Here is a 22,533-nt window from a genome sequence, read left to right on the forward strand (position 1 = left end):
TTTCCCCATTCAAATATTCTAATACTCCAGAGAAACACAAATTCCTAATCAGCAAGAAGTGCCTGGCACGCACAAGTTCACCTATTGAGATTTATAAGAATAAATAAGTAATGCATGTTTATTTTGCAAAGACACAGGAAATCTTGCAGGGCTAATCATTTCACTGGGGATAAAGGTTTATGGTCTGCAGCATGATAAGAGCATATATAGAGGGTTATCATATTATTTGTACGGCCTAAGAGAACCAGATTGAACTTGTGTGTGACAACAGACTAAATCCCTCAGTAATTTATTGTACTGACTAGTAAACCTTGCTCAAACCATGCTGACTGAAGCAAAGAAGGCATTAACCAGCTGATCTTACTCTGATATCTGTCATATTATTACCCACAGAAAAAATGGGAGTAATTCAGCCCACTCTACGGGGGCCAGTAATTATTACTATTTTTATTGTGGCAGCAGGCAAAATGAGCTCGGCTGTATACAAACAAATGACACTCCATCCTAAGCTGCTTACACCACAAAGGTGGGCAAGTAGATTTTGTGCCTGGGCTAGTAAATGTTCCTGGTGGTTTTGCAAGGCTAAGGTATCGGTCAATTATTTAAATACCCAATAAATTAGGCCTCGGCAGCTCAGGAGACCGGTAATAGGATTAAGGTCCCTTTTTTAGGTCACCGGTTCAGATTTGTCCCACATGGGTAGAGACCAAAATCTATTTCCAGCTAGTGGCTGTTTGGTAGCTATCTGAAATGAGTTCATGGGCTTTGTCCATTTTCCAGTGTGCAAGTATGCAAATTACAAAACCACCTTCACAGCTGGAACTGACGGATGCCCTTATTGACAGTCTCTGCAGAGCATGCTAATGCGCTTTCATGCAGTACCTCTTCTGTGGATGAGAAAGCTCTGGTTATTTACAATTCCAACAGTGAATCCCAAATAAGCATTCTGGCTAGGTGTATTGTGCGGCTGTTAATCAAGTTGAGAATGAGAAGGCTCTTCATACCAGAGAGGTAAACAGTTTGGCTTGGAGCAGAGCTGGGTGGGAAACTAACATTTTTGCAAAAACAAATTTTGGTTTTGCATTGAAAATGGAGAATTTCAGTATTCTGCCCAGCACTAGAACAGAGGGGAGGGGATCTTTGCAGATGTGATTGAGTTTGAGAGCAAGGTGGGTAAGACACCAGTTTCAGCATGCCCTCTCCCTGTATGGACGATCAAAATATTCAGAACTTTAGAAGGGGTGTATTTGTGCTCACCATATGTTGAGCCATGTGATGTTCTGATTGTAGCAGCAGAGTAAGAACCAGGATGCCGAGGTTCTAGACCTAGCTCTCCCATTGTCTTGCTTCGTGAGGTTGGGCAAGTCATTCACCCTTCCATGCCTTACCCCAGGGGTGGCCAACCTGAGCCTGAGAAGGAGCCAGAATTTACCAATGGACATTGCCAAAGAGCCACAGGAATACATCAGCAGCCCCCCATCAGTTCCCTTCCCAGCGCCTCCCACCCACTGGCAGCCCTGCAGATCAGCACCTCCCTCTCCCGCCCCCACCTCCTGATCAGCTGTTTCGTGGCATGCAGGAGGCTCTGGGGGGGAAGAGGGAGGAGCGAGGGCATGGCCGGCTCAGGGGAGGGAATGGGCAGGGCCTGTGGCAAAGCCAGGGCTTGAGCAGTGAGCAGTCCCCGGCACATTGGAAAACTGGCGCCTGTAGCTCCGGAGCCCTGGAGTCAGTGCCTACACAAGGAGCTTGTAGCTCCGGAGCCCCGGAGTCAGTGCCTATACAAGGAGCCGCGTATTAACTTCTGAAGAGCCGCATGTGGCTCCGGTGCCTCAGGTTGGCCACCCCTGCCTTAGCCCATTTGTTAAAACCAGTAAAGCACCCACCTGTGTAAAGCCCTTTGAGATCCAGAGATGAACCAGGCTACAATAAGCTCTAAGTACAGCATTCTAATTTATTAATGGAACTCCAATCAATGTTGACTAGTGAAATGTGTATATCAAATGGAGAATAGGCCCCTAAAACTGCATTTATAACCCTGTTCTTTGTGTCCAAGAGAAACCACCATCTTCTTGATTTTAGTGAAATCCCCAAATGCAGAATGTGAAGCTCACTCCACACTACTCTTGCCTCTGGAGACTGGTAACCTTGCCCGTTGAGCATGGACTCTTGAGGGGGTTAATTGAATAATTGGCTTCCCTGGTTAATAGAACAAGAAGTAAACACAGGATTAATATTTTGTCCTGGCTGGAACCATCTTCTTTGGGTTCTACATGGATTTAGGGCGAGGAGGCCCTGACTGCGAGTGAATGAAGTTTGGAGATCCTGAAAGAATTAAAATGGATTTTTTAACTTACACGATTTCTTCTTCACTTTGGTTCATAATCCTGCTCCTGATCATTTAACACTTCTGAGAAAGAATAACCTCCCCAACTTTGCAACATGATGCAATGCCTCAGCATTTGTTGCACCATGTATGGAAGGTGTTTCTAAAGAGGATGTGGATGCGGTTTGTGGCTCTTCTCTGCTGAAGTGCTGACACCTGGTGGGCTATGAAGGCCAGGACAGCTTGTCAGGTCTCACCACATTCCAAGTCTTGATTGCATCAGCCTAAGAACCTGACTAATAAGGACTGCAGAACTGGAATTAATTTGCAAACTAGATACCATCAGATTAGGCCTCAATAAAGACTGGGAGTGGTTGGGTCATTACAAAACCTAATCTTAATTTCCCCAATACTAATTTCTCCCTACTGTTACTCACACCTTCTTGTCAACTGTCTGTAATGGGCCACTCTCTTACCACTTCAGAAGTTATTTTTCCTCCCTTGGTATCCTGCTGTTAATTGATTTATCTCGTTAGACTGACCTAACACTTGGTAAAGCAATTCCCATCCTTGACAGGGCCAATCAACACTGGTTCTCCACTTGTGAAGTAACTCCCTGCTCTCCATGTGTCAGTATATAATGCCTGCATGTGTAACTTTCACTCTATGCATCCGAAGAAGTGAGGTTTTTACCCACGAAAGCTTATGCCCAAATAAATCTGTTAGTCTTTAAGGTGCCACCAGACTCCTTGTTGTTTTTGTAGATACAGACTAACACGGCTACCCCCTGATATCTGGCTGTTGTGTCCTTCTGAGCAATAAGTCCTTTTCTTTCACTTGGTCATTTCCCAGATGGCTTTCCCTTCAGTCAGCCTTGAAACGCTGTTTATTTTCTAACTAGTGCACCTACATTTTTTAGTTTTAGTTTTAAATGACAAAGTGGATTCAAAGACAGTGTATAAACTGGAAATGGGCCCAAGCCCCTGAGTTTGAATCTGGACCTGATCTTCTACAAAGTCCAGATTCAGGGTGTTTGTTCAGTGGACCGTAGAGATGTGAATTGGATGTGAAGCGAAGCTCCAGCTCTGAAAGAGTATCAGAGGTGTTTTGTTACAGGACCATCTCTAATAAAAACATTCAGCTTACTAAGCCTCCCTGGGTCCCCACTGTGAGCTGTTATGTGCTAGAAACTCCTGTGTTTCTCAAACCGAGACACATGATGTAAATGTTACCTAATGGGTAGGACAGTGCCTTTGCAATTTCAGGAAACTAGGGGTTGTTTCATGTTTCCCAACAGAGACATTTGCAGGTCTCCCCCACGCTGTCCATTGCTGGGTTTTAATAAATTATTGGAACAAGGAAGCCAGTCGCAAACACTCATGTTAATTAAGAAAGACGAGCTCATTCGATCTGATTGTAGTATTGCCAATGTTACAACACGTTGCCCAGAGGAGTGTGCTTTGAATGCTTCCTGCTTTTGAAACTTTCCAAGTAGTGAGTTTTCCCCCCAACTCACACATCTGATGATAATCCGTGGAATGACTTTGCCAAAAGGTATGTATAGGGAGGGAGTGAAAGGCAGAATGAGATGAAATCAAGACTAACAAAAGAGGAAAGGCGGCAACTGCTTGCTTACTTCATTTATCTAAGGCCCTGTCCACACTGTGGTAGAACAGTGCAAGTAAAACCCATGTTTAAGCACGCTTCTTGCTCGAGGGCTTCTATCAGGGACTTGCTCATCTTTGGGACAGATATATTTTATCTTATAACATGCCAAGGGAGGTCACATGGTTTGAATCGTACTTGGCACAGGGCCAAAGGCAAGAGTCAGAAAGAAGATACCATTTTGCCACTAAGTACTATGGTACAGTATGAAGTCCTGGAGAGAACCGCTCTGTTTCATAGCAGGACAACCGAGGCAGAGATAGCTAAACACATTTGTTAAGGGCTCAGTCCCAGCATATACTGGACAGAACCCTTGGGAAGTTTTGCTAGTTCCAGATTGATACACTGGATACATTACTGTATAACTATATTCAGCAATATATCCCCACAAAACTCATAACTCCTTGCGCTAATGCCTAGTTTGTGTTAATTAAAGACTTCCTAGGATGCAGCGTATAAGTGTATACAGTGGGTCAAATTCATCTGTGGTGCATTGATAATAATAGAGTTGCATCAGGCATTAATTTGGCCCAATGGGTACTGCACTAACTAGAGACAGGTCTGAGCCAAAACCCCAGACTCACACTTTGGGAACACTTGGGTCCAGCTGTGAATTTCATGTGTAGCCCTGTGATATATAATGTACCAGTACCAAACCCCTGCTGTTGAATGTCCACATCCAAATGTTGCAGGTTTGGCCCATCTCTAATGCCATCCCTTACAAAAGACCATCACTGAACTCAGGCATTCATGTTAGGGCAAACAGGCATGAAGTAGCCATTGACAAGGGCACAGCTGGACCCACAGCCCCCAGATTCGAATATGCGAAGCTCCACATATTTGGTATTTACAGGAGGCAGGACAACCTGCTTCAGTTGGAAGCAAGAATTTTATACACCTCTACCCCGATATAACGCTGTCCTCGGGAGCCAAAAAATCTTACTGCATTATAGGTGAAACCGCGTTATATCGAACTTGCTTTGATCCGCCAGAGTGCGCAGCCCGCCCTCCCGCAGAGCACTGCTTTACCACATTATATCCGAATTTGTGTTATATCGGGTCGCGTTATATCGGGGTAGAGGTGTACTAGCATTTTGCAGTCCTGAATTAATTGAGTCAGTTGGGCTGATGCAATAGGACAATGATGTATGTCCTCACTGCTCTTCAGAGAAATGAAAGGGGAAGGCTTAGATGATTCTACAGGGTGAGGCACCACTAATGTTAATGGTTTCCACTAGCAACGAGATCGAGACATTCCCATCTTCTAAAGGACTGTGGGGAATTTGCCACTCCAGGCCCCTGCAAATGGCTCCTTTTATGGGCTGTTGTTGTTTCATATGCCAAGGCAAGAAAACTGGAAACATTCCTAGTTGTATGCGCCAACATATTAGCAACTTGCAGTGTTATTGTAGCCATGTGGGTCCCAGGATATTAGGGAGACAAGATGGATGAGGTAATATATTTTATTGGATCAATTTCTCTTGGTGAGAAAGACAAGTTTTTAAACTTACCTAGAACTCTTCTTATGCTGTTTTGCTTAGAAATTTAGCTGACTTTAAAACAAAAAAATAAAAATAAAACAAAGGGTGAAAAACACCCCAAAATGACTCGAAACAAACAAAAAATCAGTTTTAGGTTGAATTAAATGTTTTTATGTGTATATATTTTCCCTAAATTATTTGCTCAGTTCTAGTTATAAGGATTTTTACTGCAAAGATAATTCCCTCCTTCAGCCATGCACTAGCGTTACTTGAAATTGCACAGAGATTTTCGGACAAATACAGGCCTGGTTTGCAAAATGCTTAGACCTCCAGCCCCCATCATCTCCAGTTGGCAAGGAAACTCCATCCCATCCTCGCAAATAATGACCTGGCCTCAGTTATTCACAGCTTAATCACTTCTTGCCTATACTACAGCAGTGCAATATATCTGGTCCTGAAGCCTTCAGCACTCAGCCAACCAATTCAGAACCCTGCAGCACATCATATATATAGTCATATATAAAGTACAGCATTCTGCCCAGCCATCCCATGCACACCAGTGACATCAAGGTAAACTGTAGCATTTTAGACCTTTGGCCCAAGATTTTCAAAGACAGAACTCTAAAGCTAGGCTCCTAAATCCTGCTTCTGCTTTAAGCACCTCAATACATGGACTGGTTTTCAAAAGTGCTAGGCACCCAGAGAAAGTGCTGAGCACGCCTTGGGAAATTGTTATAATTCAAAAGTAATGAATTCTCAGCACTCTTGAAATTCAGGCCATTTGGTTAGGTACTATACCTAGAGATGGATTTAGGAACCTAACTTCAGGCTCCTACTTCTGACAATCTTACCCACAGTATATTTTTGAAATGGTGCCTCTGATTCACTGTTTTACATTTTGTGTATGAAATGGGCATCAGCAATAACAACAACAAACCCTCCCACCAATTTTTTAAAAACAAAATTGACTTTCATTTGATATCAGCCTAGCTAGGCCCCAGGATATTCTGACCCTTAATACTTTATACAGTGAAGATTAAATGCCTCTAAAGAAGCTTAGGTCGCCTAGATAGTGGCTCTCGAGCCTGATTAATGAAGAACTCGGAGTGATTTCTCTAGGGCCCATGCAAGTGCACTTCAGTACCTAGCCCTTTCTTTAAGATGTAACAGAAGGTGCATTACAGATATGAGTCTCTTTCTAATATCTGGTTTCTCCCTCTCATTCTGGGAGCTGGTGTACAATGGCTCCTGACAATGGTGTGTTAGAAGGTGTTGTAACGTGAAGGCTTATAGACAGAAATTGTGTGGTTGCTGGGATGAGCTATATATATTTTTTTAATCAGAAGGGTTTTAAAGCTGACAAATATCGATGTGGCTCAGTAATGGAGCCCTGAGCGGTTTAAATAGCACGAACATGGAAGCTGTCGTGAAAATACTCACCACAGGCAGAGACAAATGCACAGCTGCAGTCTTTGCGGCAGTTCTTGTACTGCAAACTTTTAAAGTTCTCGGTATTGAAGCCTGCAGTTGTTCATTTCTGGCATATTAATAACTGCTGTGGTCATTATGTAGCACACTTGCGTTAAAACCATGCTTCTTCTGAAAGTCTCTTTTGCTCTATAGGTGAGCTCACTTTAAGCTAGTGACGCCTGCCTTTGAAGTGGAATTGCTGGATTCAGGTGCTTATCACCTTGGAGCCAAGTTCAAATATCGGTGTAATCTGCAGAGATGAAAAGTCATTCCCATCTGACTGCTGTGTTTAATTACTCAGCTGAAATAAGCTGGTGGCCTCCCCCCACTTTTTAGAGGAGGTGTCTGCTTCATGAAAACTGCTCTGTGAAGGCCCCTTTATTGGTCGCCTCAGCTGAAAGGTCAAGGATTAAAAGGGCCATGGGCACCCAGGCTGGATGGAGGAGTTTTGCTGCCTTAGACAAACCTAAAACCATGTAACTCTATCTGCAGTCCCCCTTACAAACAATTATCGGGCCTTTTGTTGCCCCTAATTTTCTGCCCTGCGTGACCAGTTGTTCCACCTTCTCTGCTAGAGATGGTGCCGATGGAAAATGAAACTCCCTGCTCAGCCTTAAGTTAGAGGTGGTCTTTTCAGATTGGAGTGGAGAGATATTTGCAGGGGTCATGTGGGGGCCGCACAGGGAAATTTGTATTGGTGTTGCCCATGCAGAACCTGTTATGTGGATAAAGAAAACAGTTCAGACTCTAGGACCTTCCACATGCACTAAATTAATTTTAAAATTAACAAAATATGGCCATTTTGAGGCAGATTAGACTTTTCAGAATGATAGAAATTAGAGGCTCAATTTTCAAATTTTGATGCCAAAAGACACTTAAATCCCTTTTTTAGTTACCTAAACACTGAGTTTGGTGCCTCTACTGAAACATCCACATTTGACAACTGGGCCCACTGGACCCTTACAGTTGGAAAAGACTCTCTGAGTGAACTTATCTGTCTCCCATTTTGTAGACTGGTGTGGAATTCAGCTGGGATTTTATTTCATTATATCTACTGCCTATCTCCAAGTGTCTTGGTTCATTAGTCATTCTAAACTGCTCCATCCTCAGCTACAACCTCCTAAAATGTCTGCAACATCGCTGGGAACCATAAATAATATGTATGTTAAAGCCACTCTGTTTGAATCATTTTCTCGCATTTCAATCTTTCCTCTGAAGTCTAATTTGATTGCAAAGCACTAAAAAAAGCAATGAAATTACCTTGAAATTGAGAGTTAAAGGGCTTTTGCTGATTCATTAAAGAGGATTTGTGAGCCTAGACATTGACCGATTTGCTAATGGACCTAAATGAGTTTTTTTGTGGGTTACATGCCTGTGAAAAGATTCATGCTTTTCTCAGTGAAAAAGTCCTTGTTGCTTTAAAACTACAAAAACTTTATTTCAAAGTACAGAAATTATGAGGCAAATGAAATGGTGGCTGTAATGTTGGTGTGAGGCGTTATCAGCCATCAACTGTATAAATCAATTTGAATGAAACAAACTGCTGTCATTGAATTAGGAGCAGGCCAGCTAGTTGAATTGAGTCGTCTCATCCGGGTTAGCTGGTGCTGGAGGTCCCCTTCTGGATTGTGGGCATATAGGGACAAATCTTGTAGCCTTTATGTAAACAAAACTCCCCTGGAAGATTTGTCTAGGTTAGGAATTTTTAGAAAGTGCCTAAGGAGCACAAGTTCCATTAACTTGGCCTCATAACTCAGACACTTCTGAAAAACCTACCCTACGAGCCTGATCCTGAAAAGCGTGGTCATTAAGAGCTCAGGGCACTCGGCAACCTGTTGGATCAAGCACTAATTAAGGCCTGCTGGGTTCAGATGGGATAAGTGAGGCATGGACTGGGAAAATTAAACAGTGAGTCTTCAGAAATAGAGCCCTTGACACCTGACGCCCTGTCCCTTGCCTTAACCACAAGACTGTCCTACCACCCTGAGGGATAGGGAACCTGATACATTAGAAGCGAGCATCTAAAGGTGTGTTATGACGTTACTGCCATTTCACAATGCAAATATTGTAATTAGATCTGAGTGCTTATTGGAACCCTGTCTCCAATCCTAAGCTACCGGAACAATGAGGATTTTCTCCAGCCACATCAGAACAGTGTGGTATTAATCTGCAGGGACTTTGTATTGCTCTGCAGCTGTGTTTGCTGGTTCTCTAGCTCTTCAAGGACACTGTTCTATGTTTATACCAAACGAAATGACCTTATCTGGTTCCTAAAAAAAATTTAAGCTTCCCCCACTCATCAGTCCCACATTCACCCCTGTTTATTGGCTCTATCATCATCCCCACCTTTCCCTAAAATAAACCCAAGGAAACCCTGATTAGAATGTATTTCTCTTCAATCCACCCATTCAGGTGTGGGACTAGTTTTGTTACTCTCATTGCACCGCCCTGTTGTCAGTCATAAATGACTTACAGTCCTTCTGCTTCCTTTGTGACATCAATTTCTTCCTTGCTACCGGCTCTAGGAAACCTTAATAAGGGAAAATAAGCCAAGTGTTAGCGCACAAATGTGACTTGTGGGGGAAAAAGCTATTGGGTCCCCTCTGATCTTCAGTGCAGTTATGAAAAATGTTACAGGCATGAAGGCTCCATGTGGGTTATTCTTTGCTTTGCTGATACAGCACCGTTTACCATCCCGTTGAATGAACATGTTCCAGACAGTAAAAAATAACAAAGTGAAAGGGCAAGCTCTTGCTACAGGCCAGTCTGGGCCAGGCTGCCAGATATGATAGTACAGAGCGTCTCACATCATAAAAGGAAATTTGCAAACACTGGCAAACTGAAGCCTCTGTAATGTTCCCTGTCAGCAGATTGTCAACCAAACAAAGGCGATAGGGTGGGCATCTATGCAAGGGAACATCTGTGAGTGCATGTCTGTGTCTGGCAGTGTTTGTGTGTGCACATCTGGCTGCCATCTGTGTGTGTATGTTTGAGTGTACGCTTGGCGTGTGTGTGTGTGGAGGTGGGGAGTGTGACTGCTCAAGGATGTGTTTGGGGTGCCTGAGAGTGGGCCTGTTTGTGCAAAAAACTTATCTCATCCCAAGACAGTTCCAGAGAGCCAGGGCTCTTAGCACAGGAACACTGGAATTCCTGTATCAGAACAGTTTGTCTCCTATCTCCAGATGTGGCCTTTAACAGACTCTTTCAAAGAAGGCAAATCCTATACTGCCACCATCATTATTGCACTTGGAGTTTTGTGCAATGTACTATAACATGGCGGGGAGGGATTTCTCCTTGATCCCCAGCTGGTGATCAGCTTATGCTAGGGTTACCAACTTTCTAATCGCACAAAACTGAACACCCTAGCCCCGTCCCTTCCTTGAGGCCCCACCCCTTCCCAGAGGCCCCACCCCCCATTCACTACATTTCCCCTCCCTCTGCGGCTCGCTCTCCCCCACCCTCACTCACTTTCACTGGGCTGGGGCAGGGAGTTGGGATGCGGGAGGGGGTGAGGGCTCCAGCTGGGGGTGCAGACTCTAGGGTTGGGCTGGGGATGAGGGGTTTGGGGTGCAGGAGGGGGCGCCAGGTTTAAGGGGGACTCAGGGCTGGGGCAGGGGATCAAATCGCGGGCTTACCTCCAGGGGCTCCCAGTCAGCAGAGCAGCGGGGGTGCTTCCTGCCTGTCCTGGCACCGCAGACTGCACTGTGCCCTGGAAGCGGCCAGCAGCAAGTCCAGCTCCTAGGCGGAGGTACGCAGGTGGCTGCACGGTGCTCTTGCCTGCAGGCACTGCTCCCCCAGCTCCCATTGGCTGTAAACCGGCCAATGGGAGTGCAGAGCTGGTGCTCGGGGTGGGGGCAGTGTGCGGAGCCCTGTGGCTCCCCTGCCTAGGAGCCAGACGTGTTGGCCACTTCCGGGACAAAGCGCCGTGTCAGAACAAGTAGGGACTAGCCTGCCTTAGCCAGGCAGCACCACCGACTGGACTTCTAATGGTCCGGTCGGCGGTGCTGACCGGAGCCGCCAGAGTCCCTTTTCGACCGGGTGTTCCAGTCAAAAACCGGATACCTGGTGACCCTAGCTTATGCCTTGAAACATGATGACTGATAAAACCATTCAGTTCTTACATAGCGTTTTACATTTTCAAAAAACAGTAAGATTTTTTTGTTTATAAACCTGTGTCCTATATGGAATCAGAATAATAGAATCATAGGACTGGAAGGGCCCTCGAAAGGTCATCTAGTCCAGTCCCCTGCACTCATGGCAGGACTAAGTATTATCTAGACCATTCCTGACAGGGGTTTGTCTAACCTGCTCTTAAGTTCTCCAGTGATGGAGATTCCACCACCTCCCTGGGCAATTTATTCCAGTGTTTAACCATCCTGACAGGTAGAAAGTTTTTCCTAATGTCCAACCTAAACTTCCCTGGCTGCAGTTTAAGCCCATTGTTTCTTGTCCTATCCTCAGAGGTTAAGAAGAACAATTTTTCTCTCTCCTTGTAACAACCTTTTATGTACTTGAAAACTGTTATCATGTCCCCTCTCAGTCTTTTACCAGGGGAAGGGAGAGCTCAGTGGTTTGAGCATTGGCCTGCTAAACCCAGGGTTGTGAGTTCAATCCTTGAAAGGGCCATTTAGGGATCCGGGGCAAAAATCTGTCTGGGGATTGGTTCCCCTTTGAGCAGGGGGTTGGACTAGATGACCTCCTGAAGTCTCTTCCAACCCTGATATTCTATGATTCTTTTCTCCAGACTAAACAAACCCATTTATTTCAATCTTAATAATTTTTATCACTCTTCTCTGGACTTTCTCCCATTTGTCCACATCTTTCCTGAAATGTGGCACCCAGAACTGGACACAGTACTCCAGTTGAGGCCTAATCAGCACGGAGTAGAGCATAAGAATTACTTCTCATGTCTTACTTACAACACAATATCAGATATAGGAGAGTTTGCACCTGGAAACTAGTTCCCCCTGGAGGGGGGACCCACCATAGTTCCCCCTGGAGGGGAATCCGGAGGGGAATCAGGTGGTCCCAGTACAAAAGGAGCAGGTAGTTGAGATGAAGTGGGGAAACCCAGGAAACTTCAGCTATGGCTGTAGCTATTGTAGGGAATAAGAAGGTTCTGCAGGGCCCTGAGTTAACAGGGGAAATAGCTAAAGAAGTAGGAAAGAGTGAGCAGAGCTCTCCAGGCAGGGTGGCCTGGTAGAGACCCTGTTCAAGCAAGGGAGAGAATGCAGGGGCCCCAGGCAGGAAGGCCTGTGAGGAAGAAGAGAAACATTGGGTTGTGGGGACTTAGGAACAGACTTTGTTTTGTGATTGAGTTTTATTTGCCATTTATTTTGTAGTAATAAGCCTAGTCCCCAAGGAGAGGGGCTTTGTTGACCAAGAAAAAGCCTGAAGTTAAGTTTTTGAATGGCCTAAGAGGGGAAATCGACGCTGGTTGCCTGCAGAGCAACCTCTGGCTACAAGGGGGCTCTGGGGAGGCAGCTGCCTGTCTTACAAACCTCAAAGATTTAAATACCTCAAGCCTTTCTTCCCTTCAAAAATCTCCCTAAAATGTATTAGGTGAAAGTCTGACTGCAGTGAATTGAAGGGTAAAGCTCCCATTGACTTCAGTAGGGCCCAGATTTCACCCACGGGTTTCTTTCTGAGAGAAAGAAAAGTCATTGTGTCTGAGCTATTGAATGGAGCGATAACCCTTTATGCCAGCTGAAGATTTGCCCCATTCACTCCATCTAAACTCTCCTAAGTTCTCGGTTCACTTTCCTGGTATAAACTTATTGATGACTCATTCTAGCCTTAATTATAACCCTGGCATTTTCAAAACTGCCAGCCAAACATATGTTTAGCAGGATGTGTATTGTCTGCAGCGCTAAAGAATTTTTACGGTTCTCTTTTCACTCTGTTTTTTTTTTTATTATCTTGAAAAAGCTGAGATTCAGATGTTAGACAGATATTCAAAAAATCTGAATGATCCTGCAGTTTCTAGGGTATGGGCTTAAATACTTAGCTTATTAGCCGTGTCAGCATTTAGATATAACAGAGATAGGTACTATGGAAAAACACTGGCAGACAGATAGATTAGGCATTGGTGGAAGGCAGCCTGGCCTCACGTTCTTGGAGAGTTTTTTTTAAATTTATTTTCAGTGAAAATATAATAATTCTACTTTTTTTCTGGAAGTGAAAAAAAATTACACAAGCATATTTTACAGTGGAACCTAATGAAAAGAAAATCACGCCTCCTTGGATTTAAACTCAAACTGATTTTCACAGTGTTCAAAACCGGTTGAATTTAAGAAAATATACTCTCAAAGTCAAAATGATCACTTTTTCCAATTACAGCTTGACGAGATTCTAATGGGGGCTCAATATCAGTGTGAAACACGTAGTTAATAGAACAGGAGTACTTGTGGCACCTTACGTAGTTAATAGCAATCCTAATAATTACTAGTTGGTCCTTATCACCAAAGTGACACTTACAAAGCACTGGCGTATCGCCAACCCCAAGTTTTCAAAAATCATAAGTCAGGTCCCCAAAATCATGAGACTGGCTTAGAAAAAGTGAGTTTCTAGCCCTCCTGGTTGTAGAGAACAGCTCAAAACGTGACCTGAGTGCCCCCTAAAGAAACAGGAAGGCAAATGAAAAGAACCCCACATTTATTATTTTTATCAAATCTCATAATCGTTAAGCAAGTCTAATAATTTGTTGAGGCCTGGCTCATCATTGCTGGATGGTTGGGGTTGGCAAACCACACCTCCTAACATTTCAAGTGGCTAGTGTGGGTCACAGCGCCGCTCAGGTTTGGTCCGTTCACGCCTCCATCTACTGAGGGGCAAACCTGAGTGGTGTTGCGACCCCCGCCCCCCATGTGCCAGGTCACAACATCACTTGGTTTGGGGGCCCTCTCAACTGGGGTGCCTGGGGAAAACTTTTGCGATCAGGGGTCTTGGAGCTCAAAGCTAGGGCTTCAATTACAGGGGAATTTTTTTGGGGGGTGGGGGGCTTATTACTTTTTGGGGCTACCTGCCTTTTGTCTTTTGTCTCACTACTGTTTAAATTAAAGTAAGCCACTTGACATTCAGGGCCCTCTGACTTTTTTCTGATAATTTGGGCACTGGTCAAAGCAGGCTCACAGTGGGCTAGTGGGTGGGTGAACCGCTGGGTGCCTTCGGGCGTGCTCAAAGTGACCCCCCTAAATAGGGGGTGCTGTACTTTGCACAAGCCTTAAGTTGGGGATGGCCTTGTCCCTCTCCCTTTGGGACAGGAAGCAAAGCCTGTTCCTAGCCCAGCTGCACCAGGGCTTTGCAATGCTACCCGCAAGGCAGCAAACTGGTGTGAGAAGCCATCCAGCCCAGCAGATGGCATTCACAACAGCACTTGGCCAGCTCCTTCCTTTCCACCCCAGGCAGGAAATCACCCCTGACTGCCTAGGAAGTGATTGTCCTCAGCTGGGCTCTGCCCCATGTGAGCTCTGCAGGAGCAGGGTGCCCAGGGCAGACTGGCTGGGGGGCTCTGGGAAGTGCCCCCTGCAGCAACCCAGGCTGAAAACATGGGTAAGAAAAGCAAGAAGGAGAAGAAGGTGAAAGGGGCAGAGAAAACAGCTGCTAAGATGGAGAAAAAAGTCTCCAAGAGAGCTAAGAAGGAGGAGGTGAGTGGTGCTGTCAGGTACCAGGGGAGTGATTCCCCCACCCAACAGAGTGTCGCCAACCCAAACTCTCCCTGTGCCAGAGCTCCTGGTCTTGACTAACTAAAAGACTTCCCTCCCACATGCTGTTTAATTAGAGCTGCTTTTTTCTGAAGAGCTCACTCCTGCCAGTCTCATCCCGCCTGTGTGTGTGTGTGTGAGACTCTTCACCCTTTGGCTTGCAGATGCAATATATATTTATCCTCCCCAGGGATTTCTCTGAATAGCAAAGCAACACACAGAAGTGAAATTCAAAACAGAGCCGTCGCATTTATTCTCATTCTGTCTGGGCTCTGTTCCCTATAACGTGAGCGTCACAAGCCATGCCTAAGGGGAAAGTTTCTCTTGAAAGTTAAGCATGTGTTGAAGTGTTTCACTAGACAACCCTCCCTTTTCAAACAATGCAGTTGGCTTATTTGGAAGGGAGATAGGCTGGTATTGAGAGGTACAGGTGGCTTTAACCATGTGGGTCTGGCCAGACTGAAGATTGCCCAAGTTGAAGATTTGCCACTTTACCTAGTATTTGTATAATTTCTCAAATCTTGACCCTCATTGGCTCAAAACGTAGAATATTTATTCTGTAGTGGTAATGTTTCAGACTTATTGGCCTGGTTGGTGGCAAAAACAAGAAAGGGATTGTGTGAAATCTATTTTATTTATGGTTGAGCTAGATCAAGTGATTCTCAACTTTTATAATTTCATTTTTGTTTATTGTTTTATGGGGGCAGTGTTAGAAGTGTAATTTGTATGATAGGAGAAGGGTTGAATCTCTGCTTCATATCTTTCATACTGTGACAGTTTGAAAATGTGTACCTATTCTGTTGAGTATAATTGTTAATTCAAAAAATGCTGTACTAATAAACTAAAACTTATAGTCTGGACGGGGCTAGAGGGCTCAGCACCTGACAGAATTGAGCCCTGCAGAAGGGGTGGGGCAAACGGGAACTAGTAGAATGAAATTAAGACCGGACATTTGGAATAACATACTGACCGATCTATTAGGGTGTGGACTGCTTTCTCAAGGAAGCTAGTGTAAACCCCGTTGCTTTGAGACATTTAAACCTAATTGGATGAAAGCTAGAAAATTTACTGTAGGGACAATCTTTCATTTTCCCCATCTCCAATTTGTATGATTCCGTGAGCTTTAAAAATCCTAGAAACATTTCTATTGCTCTTAAAAAAAAAAAAATCAATTTGACAAATCCTATTTAAAAAAAAAAATTAATTTGACCTGAGACAGTGTCCCTTTACTCCCAGCCCCCCTGCTGCTGCAGAATGAGAAAATTTAAACTAATTGATTCAAGTGTCTTACCCAGCGATCGCGAGTATAGCAAAAAAAGAAAGTTGGACCAAGAAAGAATGAACAGTCCTCGTACTGTTAGGACACATGGATGGTTATAACTTTCCAACTCTTATCTAAAGAGGGAGTGGGGAAGAGATTTTCTTTGACTCTTGCATAATTCGGGGGCTTTGAGGTTGTGTATGTTCTGTTTTTTAATTTACAGAAACTGAAGGAGAATAAAAGATAACACATGAAGTTGTCTCTCCAGATGAAGTATAAATTTGAAATAGAAAACACATTTATCTTTGTACTTGCACAGGAGTCAGGCCAAGAAAGAACAACAGTGGGTTTTAACATCTGTCTGATTATATTTGCACATCAGTTAGACAAATGCTGAAACAGCTGCCCTGTGCTAAGACTTGGGTTTCAACTACCAGTTGTGCTACAGAATTGCTCACCAGCAAAGGTGAAACACCTCGGTAGGGGTAGGAACTGTGCACTAACCATGGCATTGTGTTACAACCTGCTTACAAATTCAGAAATATACAGTAGTGGAGACCAGCCCTTAGTGTAGCATGAAAAAATATATAACCTTGATAACTCATAGTTTAATGAGATGAATCTAATCAAATTTAAGGAAAATAGGAAAATCGAAGTAGTGGCTAGTGTAGGTTTTCATGGTATGGGGATGACAATATGTGTCAAGAAACTCATGCCTGACTGGCTGTTTACTTTCAGGAGGATCTTGAAGCCCTGATAGCAGAATTCCAGACATTAGATGCTAAAAAGACCCAGATAATTGAGACAGCCTGTCCCCCACCCTCACCAAGGTAAGAGATCACCTGGAACCTTGACTGTTGTTATCCAGCAAGTGGTGGTATCAATGAAACGTGTTTAAGTTATATCCTGAGAGTGGAGGATGTAGTATCAGGCTAAAATGCTTTTATGGAAGGATAAAAATGTATAGGGCATTCAGTCCTTGGAGCATCAAAGGGACCAGCAACACTACTCTGCTAACAGCTACTTTTTAATCTTCCCTTCAGCCTGCTAAAAAGAGCCAAAGTGGGGAATCTTATCAAAGCTGGTGGTTCGATCTGAGGGCTTTGGGCGGTATAACATAGATGAATGAAGGGGAACCTTGTGACTTGGGCTGGAAAGCTGAGGGCACGCTACCGGTAAAATTGTTATGAGAATGCCTTGTGAGATACAAGATACAGTGGGCTAGTGGCCGGAGCACAGGACTGGTATCCTGGCACTGCAAAGTTCTAGTCCTGTAGCTGCCACTGATTCAGTGTCTTGAACGACAGTTGACCTTTCTGTAAGTGTTTCCCCTCTGTAAGGAGGAGGTAACGATACTTGCCTACTTCACAAAGATGTTGGGATGATCAGTTAACAATGAGCTTCTTTGAGGTCTGATCCCATGAAGAGCTAGATGCTGTCAACTCCTGTTACATAGAGGGGGTGGGGGAACCTTAAGCGAACAGCGGTATCTGTGGAAGAATAATGCAGATAACTTAAAATGAGACAGTCCAATTAGAGTCATAGCTGTGTGCCATGACAAAGCTAATCTTTGCTCCTTATCCATCAGCATTAAAATTAAAATCGTGTCAAAGGCCATGGTTAATGACAATGTAATGTGTGTTCCTAAAATAGGAGAGGATTTCAGACTAGCCTTTCTGGAAGTTTCCAAAAAGTTAATTTCTTCAGAAAGTTTTTGGTTTGGAAATAAAAAAAGATGTCAGAAACTTGTAGCTGTGGGGGTGATGGAGAGGCACTTTGGCCTGGAGGGGAGAAGTGCTAGCGCTTGTTAAATTATGCATCCAGACCTGTAGTGAGTAGCCTCCAAGCTGAGTTACAAATGGTTCTGTTATGTGCTGATGTCTGCCCATCTCTCTTTCTGACGCAGGCTGAATGCCTCCTTGTCTGCTCATCCCGAGAGAGACGAATTGATCCTTTTTGGAGGTGAATATTTCAATGGCCAAAAAGTAAAGTATTCTTCCATTTATCTATCCTTCCCCTCCCTCCCCATTGCCTTGACTATAATTTGTATGGGTTTCATCGGGAGCAAAAATTCAAAGCGGAGGTCATAAAATATGCATTTTTCCCAGAATGAGAGCAAAATAGCCTTTAATTCCATGCTAATACTGTCTCACACCTGAGCTCAGCTGTGTCAGCAGGATCAAGGAGCACTGGGGTCCATTAAGGGGTCAGAGTGATTGCACAAGCATCAGTATTGCAGGGCATCATCATTTCTCTAGACTTGATATGGACCATATTTGCCCCGCGTCTTTGGTTCCTGTTGTACTGTGTGTTTGCCCCACCATGAAAGTGAGATGCTTCTGTTAGCCCAGAAGGGGTAAGCACTGGTGATCCCTCAACAGCTTCTGCCTGCAAATCTTGCACTGATTTACCATATTCCTGGAGGCGGGAAGCTCCTTGTGATTCCTGAAAGCTCAAGTCTGTTTATAGTCATCGGGCTTTGATTCAGCACTACCCTAGCCTGCGCTGGCTGTTAACAAGTTCCACTCGTGTCAGTCATTTCCCCTTGCTTTCAGTCCATCCTAGCTGAGCACCGCCTTTATAGTACTCATCAGAACGGCCATACTGGGTGAGACCAAAGGTCGCTCTAGCCCAGTATCCTGTCTTCCGACAGTGGCCCGTTCCAGATGCTTCAGAGGAATGAACAGAACAGGGCAAATAATGAGTGATTCATCTCCTGTCATCCACTCCCAGCTTCTGGTAATCAGAGGTCCAGGGACACCCAGAGCATGGTGCTCCATCCCTGCCCATCCTGGCTAATAGCCATTGATGGACCTATCCTCCAGGAACTTATCTAGTTCTTTTTTGAACCCTGTGATAGTTTTGGGCTTCACAACATCCTCTGACAATGAGTTATACAGGTTGACTGTGCGTTGTGTGAAGAAATACTTCCTTATCTTTGTTTTAAACCTGCTGCCTATTAATTTCATTGGGTGACCCCTAGTTCTTGTGTTATGTGAAGGAATAAATAACACTTCCTTTTTTATTTTTCTCGACACCAGTCAAGATTTTAAAGACCTCTATCATATCCCCTCTTACTTAGTCTTCTCTGTTCCAAGCTGAAAAGTCAGTCTTTTTTATCACTCCTCATATGGAAGCTGTTCCATACCCCTAATCATTTTTGTTTCCCTTTTCTGTACCTTTTCCAATTCTAATATATCTTTTTAGAGATGTGGCGACCAGATCTCCACACAGTATTCAAGGTGTGGGCGTTCCAGGGATTTATATAAAGGCATTAGGATATTTTTTGTCTTATTAGCTATCCCTTTCCTAATGGTTCCTAACATTTGGTTAGTTTTTTTGCCTGCTGCTGCACATTGAGTGGATGTTTTCAGAGAATTATTCACAATGACTCTAAGATCTCCTTCGTGAGCAGTAACAGCTAATTTAGATCCCATCATTTTGTATGTATAGTTGTGATTATGTTTTCCAGAGTGCATTACCTTGCATTTATCAACATTGAATTTCATCTGCCATTTTGTTGCCTAGTCACCCAGTTCTGTGAGATTCCTTTGTAACTCTTTTCAGTTTGCTTTGGACTTAACTATCTTGAGTAATTGTGTATCATCTGCAAATTTTGCCACCTCACTGTTTACCCCTTTTTCCAGATCATTTATGAATATGTTGAACAGCACTGGTCCCAGTACAGACCTCCGGGGGACACCACTATTTGCCTCTCTTCATTCTGAAAACTGACCATTTATTCCTCCCCTTTGTTTTCTATCTTTTAACTGGTTACAGATCCATGGGAGAACCTTCCCTCTTATCCCAGGACTGCTTACTTTGCATAAGAGCCTTGGGTGAGGCACCTTGTCAAAAGCTTGCTGGAAGTCCAAGTGGATCTACCCACTGGATCACCCTTGTCCCCATGTTTGTTGACCCCTTATCATGGGCAGCCTTAGGCTGTGCAGCTGGGTTGGGCTCCATCTTTCAGGAACTTCACATCTCAAACATGCACCCAATCCACCAGCCAGGGAGCCATCCCTGATTTTCCCCACAGTGGTATCATTTTACCCAGGCACCAGCAGGTTGCGCTGCAGCCTGACTTCCCAAAGTAGTGTCCTTGGCTTAGAAAGCTGTTCCTCATCCGCACCTCCTGGCTTCTTGGCCCACGTAGGCTGTGTGTAGGTCAGCAGTGACAACAGAGCCTCCGACTGCTGGAGGAGGCTCTTTGCCGTCTGAGGTGACTGCAGGCAGGGAGATGGTGGGTGGACCGTCTCACCAATGGGGTGGGAACAGGATGGTTCCATACGCGTATTGCTTTGCATAGGGCCCCGCAAGCCATAAACCCAATCCTGCATATGGCACGCTGATCCCCTAGCATGAGAGCAGAGTGACGCCATGGACCCAGCAGGCTGGTCTTGTCTTGTTCTTGCTTAATAGAAAAGGACTGTTGCATTCCTTCAATGTCTGGTAGAGGCAGGTTGAGAATTTGACACGCTTCTGTTAGGTAAAGTTAAATGGCGAGCTCTGGTGATACCCATTTTCCTTTTCCCTCCCACAGACGTTCCTGTATAATGAACTGTACATTTACAACATCCGGAAGAACAGCTGGAGTAAAGTAGATATCCCAAATCCTCCTCCCAGGCGCTGTGCACATCAGGTAAAGCACTTAACCTCCCAGGCAACGGAACAGCACTTAGAATTAGTCTTGACGTTGTATTTCAAGATGCTATGGTAATAGACAGCTGTGTTTCCAAGGGGTTACGACTTCTTAGTATCCTAGTCACAATGCGATGCCAACATTGTGATCAAGCTGTGGCTCGTTGTACTGAGAAATTAGAGGGTTGATCCTTCACTGTGACTTAAATGAATCAAACTGTACCATAGAATCTCTATGGCTAAAAATTCTGTGCTTAAATAATAAGAGTATAGCAGTAGCAATATACTACTGACCACCTGACTGGCATGGTGATGGTGATTGTCACCTCTCGGGGGCAGAGACCCACGTCTCTCTCCCTCCTAACCAGGGGGTTTTAAGGCTGTACAGCTCCCTGCCTTTCACTGTGATATTCCCAGCAAGCCAGACTGCTGAAAATGGCCAGTCCTTGCTTTGTCTTCGAGGGCTAGGACCAGTGTATTGCTTGCAGTTTACAAGTGACCACACAGCTCCTTCTAATGCTACGGTAACAGCAAAGCCTTTCCAACCCTTCTGCAAGAGTTGTGGCCCCCTTGGGCAGAAAGTCCTGTATGTTTGCTGGATCAGGAAGAAGAGCCCCAAGGCAGTTTAAACTCCGGCTGTTTATCCAAAAATTCTTTCTTTGTCCTTTGGTCTCTGGAGAATCCAGTTGGACTGAGTACACGCCTTCAGCACCATCCATGGTTTTGGTTCCTGGAGGAGCTGTGGCAGCCCTCCCCCATGGAGTAGGACACAGCCGAACATAAACTGTGCAATTAATACAGTGGACCCCAAAGATACTTAAACTTAATTCAGTAAAGTCTCCCAAGGATGTAGCAGGAGCTGCCATATCTGTCACACACAATTTCCCCATATTCCGCAGAGGCAACTGATGCCTATGCAGAGGAAATTATTCTGTAATTTCTGAGATACTCCACCCAGCAGGCTTCTGTTGTTCCTTCAAGGACGTGCAGCCCTTCACCTCTGAGTTACCAGCTCAAGTTAGGTGAGGGAGCAGTTCAGTCTCTCTCTCCTCTGGTGCATTTGCTAATACGGTTGCTTGTCAGTGCCAGTTGTGGAGGCGGTTTTTATTATGCAAACAGCTGTGCCCTGGGAACTAGGCTGAGCCCTCTCCCAACTCATTTTACACTGGCCAGTTGTACTGGCTGCCTGCTGGAGAGGGTGGATCTTGGTGTAGGAGGGAATCTGGCCCAGTAGGTATAAAAAGTTGCCTTAGGGACACGTTATTTGTCACACCGTATCAGAACACTGTTCCCTCAACCTGCAGTAACATACAGAGACAGTTGTCCAGTGACGTGCATGCTCTGGGGTGGGGATCCAACTGTCATTTACCCTTGTGACAGCAAACCTAAACTGCAGACTTACTCCATGTCGTCCATGTCTGTCCTCTGGTACTTTTAAATTCTCCCAGTTAAGCGTGATGACTAAAGCCCCAATCGTCTGCTTGTGCTGCCTGAGTAACCTCTTTGCAGACCCCCCCCCCCCCCCACTAATTTCAGTAGGGGGCTGCTGGTGTGGTTCACAGTGCAGAACTGGGGGCGTAGGTGTGGGACGATTAGCATGGGTTGGGTTTTTTTATAGTGATTAGAAAAGTAATAGATTTTTTTTCTCTTCTAACCCACCCTCCTCTGATGTTCTCTTCCCCCTGTTGGTAAAGACAGAATCACCATGACACACTGATACAGCACAAGTGGTCGGGGGGGAGGGGGCTTTTAAATGAATACTACTTGGTTGGTTTAAAGCCCCCAAGGTTGCTTAATAAAACCTTGCACTTCTGTAGCGCCCTTCAGCTGGATCTCAGTGCTTTTCAAGCTGGGTAAAGGGTCTGCAATGTCACTGAAATGCATCCACTGCTATGGTGGGACCGTTTTTTTTACATGTGCAGAGCAGTTTAGGACGAAGTGAAAACAATATGGAATTCAGACAGGAGCAGTGTAACTGCTCTGTATGAA

At 44.7% G+C, this 22,533-nt stretch overlaps 1 protein-coding gene across 2 annotated transcripts in view; it reads left to right on the forward strand.

Annotated features, from left to right (window-relative positions):
* The first annotated feature begins 14,396 nt into the window (after nt 1-14,396).
* KLHDC4 (kelch domain containing 4) overlaps nt 14,397-22,533 on the forward strand; it is a 45,424-nt gene continuing 37,287 nt past the window's right edge. The window contains exons 1-4 of one of the 2 annotated variants that reach the window (XM_054049241.1): nt 14,397-14,585; nt 16,642-16,733; nt 17,810-17,888; nt 20,447-20,545. In XM_054049241.1, coding sequence (XP_053905216.1) covers nt 14,487-14,585; nt 16,642-16,733; nt 17,810-17,888; nt 20,447-20,545 — 369 coding nt within the window. In that variant the 5' untranslated portion in view covers nt 14,397-14,486. The remainder of the gene's footprint in view (nt 14,586-16,641; nt 16,734-17,809; nt 17,889-20,446; nt 20,546-22,533) is intronic. The other variant, XM_054049243.1, reaches the window with a different exon arrangement.

This window comes from Malaclemys terrapin, chromosome 14 (assembly GCF_027887155.1).
Source record: "Malaclemys terrapin pileata isolate rMalTer1 chromosome 14, rMalTer1.hap1, whole genome shotgun sequence".
Classification (NCBI taxonomy): domain Eukaryota; kingdom Metazoa; phylum Chordata; order Testudines; family Emydidae; genus Malaclemys; species Malaclemys terrapin.